This window comes from Limulus polyphemus, unplaced genomic scaffold, assembly GCF_000517525.1.
Source record: "Limulus polyphemus unplaced genomic scaffold, Limulus_polyphemus-2.1.2 Scaffold2043, whole genome shotgun sequence".
Classification (NCBI taxonomy): domain Eukaryota; kingdom Metazoa; phylum Arthropoda; class Merostomata; order Xiphosura; family Limulidae; genus Limulus; species Limulus polyphemus.
In genome coordinates this window covers 59841-65131 of record NW_013667653.1, presented here as the reverse complement: position 1 = coordinate 65131, position 5291 = coordinate 59841, and the positions used below count along the sequence as shown (strand labels likewise).

Genomic DNA, 5291 nt, shown 5'->3' with positions numbered 1-5291 from the left:
TTTTCAACAGAAATCTTTACCACTTCTGAGTCAGAAGGCCAGTCTTCATCTTCCATTGACATAATAAGATACTGAGAAGGTTGTAAACTTCCTTGTCCAGGAGATGGAGACATTTCAGGAGGTGTACCATACTTCTTCAGAGAGAAGAAAAAAGTTTTCCTTTTCTACTCTTCAATTGATTATTCAAATTATAGGAGAAAATTACACTTTACACACAGTATTAAACTAAACTCAGGTTACAAATGGATTCTTTTGGGACTGACAGATGAATTACACTTTTATTGCAAAAAAAAAAAAAGTATAAGTTACATGGTGACATAAATAGCCAACTTTTAAGTTTTACAGCTTAATAGACAAGCTCAACAAGGGCCACTTCTTCTAGGAATCAACTCACGTTATTAACACATCTTAAACCACATTGTCTCAGATAAAAGTTCCTTCTTTTCTAAGGTGTACATTTACTGAGGTCTTGTTTTTGACTTGAACTCTGAGAGTAAATAATATTTGTAGTCTAAAGAATATCTCAACACTTAAAAAAGTAATGCAGAAAATACTTAGAGAAATACTATTTTGATTCATTATTAAAACTCCCAACACCTCAATCATTTTTCTCTAAATCATCTTTTATAAATGCTATCAAGGTTAAATTAATAGTAATAGATGACTGAACAACAACACACTTAACGTAACAAATGTTACTGAACTTCAACTGGGACAGCCTTTTAGCATGTTACAAGATACACCTAAAGTACAAGTGTAAAATAAGATGTAGATCCCAATTAATCACTCAATGCTGTTATTAATGTCAGTTTCCTTTTAGTAACACTAAGTTTAGCTACAAATATTGTAGTGAATCTGGTGCATAGTGTCTGCTATCGAACTAGTAATTATCACAATGAAATAAACTTTGATATTTCAAGTTTAATGGAAGAAAATTAGTTCCAAAGCTAGGTTATTTAAAATACACACACACACACACACACACACACACACACACAAAGGGTTATTTATAATGTGTGGTAATAATTTCAATGTCCAAACACAAAAACTACACAGGTTAAAAATCCTGTCTCTCTTGTTGCAATTCAAGTTAAAATGTGGTGATTTGCCCATATAGATGGTCTCTCAAAATAACCTTTCCTGGAAGGATTACATAACAGGACATTCTTACACTAAGTTCCCCTATTTTGCAATTATGAAACTATACAAGCCATAGAGTAAATGTGGCAATAAGTGAAACATAAAATAAACATTTTGTTACATTTGTAGTTTGATTGCCAATATTCTTAATATTCTTCTTTGAATTCATCAAATTATTCAAAGAACAGGCCTCTCTGTAGGTTGTGACAAAAATAGTTTTTAAGGTTTCTTTTTTTCTTAAAAAATATAGAGCAAATTATAGTTTTGCAAACCAAATACAAAGTTAACTCTCTCAACGCAGACTTCGTCAATTTGACTGACCAAGTGACCTCTTTGTACTCATTTAAAGTCTTTATAGAATTAATACTTCTAACATCCAATATAGTGTGTATATTTTTATAAAATTTGGCAGACTTTCAGTTAACATTACAAGTCTTTCACATATAAAAAATCTTACTTTTTAGTGAAGTATTTTTAATAAACTAAAATAAAGATTTGTCCATGAATATATTGGGTATTTATTTTGAATAGTCCATGTTCAAGTTAGGATTAAAAATAGTTTTCTGTGTCTCAAAAATCTCAAATTTCCTTTGTGTAATCCCTAATACTTCCTAAATAAATTTCAAATGCTTGTTTTCAGTAAAACTTTATATTTTATCTTTTATTTTCTCTACTCTATCTATAAACACAATCAGTCAATTTGACCAACCTCATAACCACCAAAAAAAATCTAACCCATTTTTTCTTTCAAGAATGACTTCAAATTGTAACATGAAACTACATTCGTTTATCCTAAGTAGCTTTAAGCTCATAACAGTATACATCTATTTATAATTAAATTTTATTGTTTTACTACCCTTTGAATCATGTTTAACTACTATCTATGCCATTATAAATCACTCTAAAAACTTGCAGCTCCTGTTACACTATCGAATTACATTACCTACAAGCTGCTCATGTACGTGTCTCGGGAAATAATTTTTATTATTATTATTATTTATTTTACCTAAAGAGATCCCTATTTTTACATTTTGGTTACTTTTATAATAATAAATAAAGAATAAACAAGAAATAAAGTTCTTACCCAATCTTTTTTTTTCTTGCTGTCAATTGTTGATGAAACTTAACCCTAGTTTTTTTTTTATGTTAATAGTAGTAATGCACTAAATGATATATATTTAATTAAAAAATGCACCAAAGAACATAGACTAATAACATGCAAAAAGCAGACAATTTCCCCTAACTCTCAAAATTTTCTGGCTTTCTGACTATGCGACAAGAGCTGTTACAAATTCATCCAGGCTAATCGTTAGTTTTCCCAAGGGAATGAAGTTCATACTCTAAGTGAAACTGACACATGTCTGTTCAGAACACAACATTATATAATACATCATTTGACAGATGAAAACCTTAATTTTCTATTGGTTATAGGTAATATATAATTAAATGTAAGAGAGAATTATTAACAAATCCTGAAAGAGATAATGTGACAGACAAGTGTGGCAGGAGGGGTTTAATTTTCTGTTTGATAGTTCTGTAACCAAACAAAATTGAAGGCTAGAAAATTATGGTTTGTATGAGCAATGATATTAGAGGGAGCAATTGATGTTTAATTTTGTACATTTTGAATGGGTGGTGAATAAAATACAGAAGAGAATATGACTAGAGAAAGTGTGTTACACTAAGAGAAGTTCAGGATATTCTAAAATATTTCCTTATAGAGTTAAAAACATAAAACTTATAAGTTATATACCATTAAAATATGGATTATTAGCTAAGCATTTATGCTATTTTAATTGGTATAGCATGTTAGACACTAAAACCTTGTGTCATGTGCAGTAAAGGATGCCTGTCGCAAAATTGTTAAATACATAACAATAACATATATTTACCTAAAAATAATTTCTATATCCATCTGTAAAATTTCCATGAAGAAATACACTGTTTTCAGTATGACAACAGAGATATTAACATGTAAGTTCTGATGAAGAATCCAAACAAATCATTAAACTTTCCCATATCTCTACTTGATAATCATGGTATTATCATGACTACAGTATTCAATTTGGCAATGCTTTTAATTAAAAATATATGTTTACTCAATTTTTTCAACTTTTATGGGTTTTTGGATTATTTGGAGCAAAAAATAGAGGAAATAAACGATGAGAGCAAAAAGGATTTTATACGTTTTTAAGGGTTTTACTAGAAGGCCTGTAAGAATACAAATGGAAAATGGGATTTTCATTTCTTGCAAAAATTGAAAAACAGTTTTTAGCACTGAAATTTGCTAGCCAGTTGTGAACTTTTATGAACTCATCAGGTTTAGTTAGAAACAGCTCCATATACTTGTGTTATCTGGAAATAGCTCTATATATATTTGTGTCTCAATACTTTGTAGACATGATCTAAACTTGCCTAGTTTCAAAAAGAACAACTGAATTTAATACCAAAAATCAAATGTTTTAATTTGTTGAATGAACATGTGTACATTATTTGATGCTATTTTTGTAATAAACCAAATTTTATTTTTCCACAAGTTTATATGTAATTCGCCTGTTAATCCTAAATGGAATTTAGTGAAAATCTACAGTTAAATCAATACTTTCATAATGCTTTGTTGACAGTTTTAATTGTGTAAATTTTATATTCACACATCAGTGGTAACTGTTAAGCCTAACAAGACATTAGACTAGTACCAAACAAGACTTTTCACATATAAATTATATATCAAGATAAGTTTTAAATAGTACAGCCAAAGTATTAAAAACCACTATATCAGATCTGAATTTAACAACTTATATTTTTGTGCCTACTTTGTGAAATTGTCAAATATCAGAAAAATTTATAACTGACGTTGTGTGGATCTTAACTATATTCAGTTATGCTGTTTTGTAGAAACTTTTTTATACTTGGATTAGTTGAAGAAGTGGTATTGTTTATGTTGTTTTTTTGCATGGTGAGCCAACAGTAACACAAGTTCTCGTTTCACCAACTTTTGATGATCAACTAATCTAACCTTGTAACAAAACACATGTCCAGTATAAATTAATAGGGCAATCAGAAGGAAAAAAGAAATATCAACTTTTTTACTGTTGATAACTGGAGCAACATAATTTAAGGAAAAGCAAACAGATAAAATTATTTCAAATATGATCCAAAAATGCACGACAACAATAAGAATTATTATAGCAGACCCTGAAGTCATTAATTAGAAGTGAATGCAAGGTGTGCTGTTAGTAGAATTATAAAATACCTGTTGACTGGGTGATATTAAAGTGTTCACAGGCTTTAGTTCCAAAGGTAAAGCTGGCAGTGGTCTGCCATCCATAGGGTTAAACGTGTTAGACTTTACTTCTGGTACAATAGCTGGAGTTGTGGAGCAATTTCCAGTTGTACTACACAGCACATCTTTAGTAACACATCCCTAAAAGCCACAAAGCACAGTTTGCACAAAAGGCAGCATTAATGAAAGCACTATGACACAGTTCTCACTACGAAGTTCTTGCTGGCAATGAAAGACTAGAGAAATAGGCACAAAACTTGTTCTAGCTTTGTTCACAAAAACAAGTAAAGATAATGTACAGAGGTGACTATTAAATCAGGAACCATAAACTTTCTTCTCCTCATTAACATTATCACAAAATACTCTCAATTCATTTATCACCTTAGTTTCTATTAATTAAATTCAAAACAAGCTATAGATGGCTAAATATCATAACAAATGTGATATATAACACTAAGTGAAGTTTATTCTCTTTTATCAGCTATGTTTTATTTATGCTTTTAGTGCTAGAAAATTAAATTTTGATAATGTTTCTTCATGGTAATCAGGTGTGGTAAGTAAGCCACACCACTAGTTGTTTATTATTATTAATTAATGTAACCTACACATTTTATATCTTATTAGCTTTACATACTGCAATTAGAATTATTAATCTTATTATAATTTCGTACAACTGCTTAATTATTTTAAGCAGTTAAACCTATAAAGCTAACTTAAAACTATAAATGTAATGAATTTATGTGTTTTAATACCAACAAGTCTATACTTTCAACAGTTAATAACCAGAAGGTAGCGTACAGCAGAATATTATTTTCCTGTAGACATTTTTATCTTCCTTTTGAGAACTGATTGGCAAATATTAAAAGAA

The 5291-nt window shown here is 29.5% G+C and overlaps 1 protein-coding gene across 1 annotated transcript in view; it reads right to left on the bottom strand.

Annotated features, from left to right (window-relative positions):
- Window positions 1-5291, bottom strand: part of LOC111087351 (rho guanine nucleotide exchange factor 11-like) — a 36606-nt gene that overhangs the window by 16341 nt on the left and 14974 nt on the right. The window contains exons 4-5 of the mRNA XM_022393693.1: window positions 4394-4564; window positions 21-134 (exon numbers count right to left, since the gene is read on the bottom strand). Of these exons, the coding sequence (XP_022249401.1) occupies window positions 21-134; window positions 4394-4564 (285 nt within the window). The remainder of the gene's footprint in view (window positions 1-20; window positions 135-4393; window positions 4565-5291) is intronic.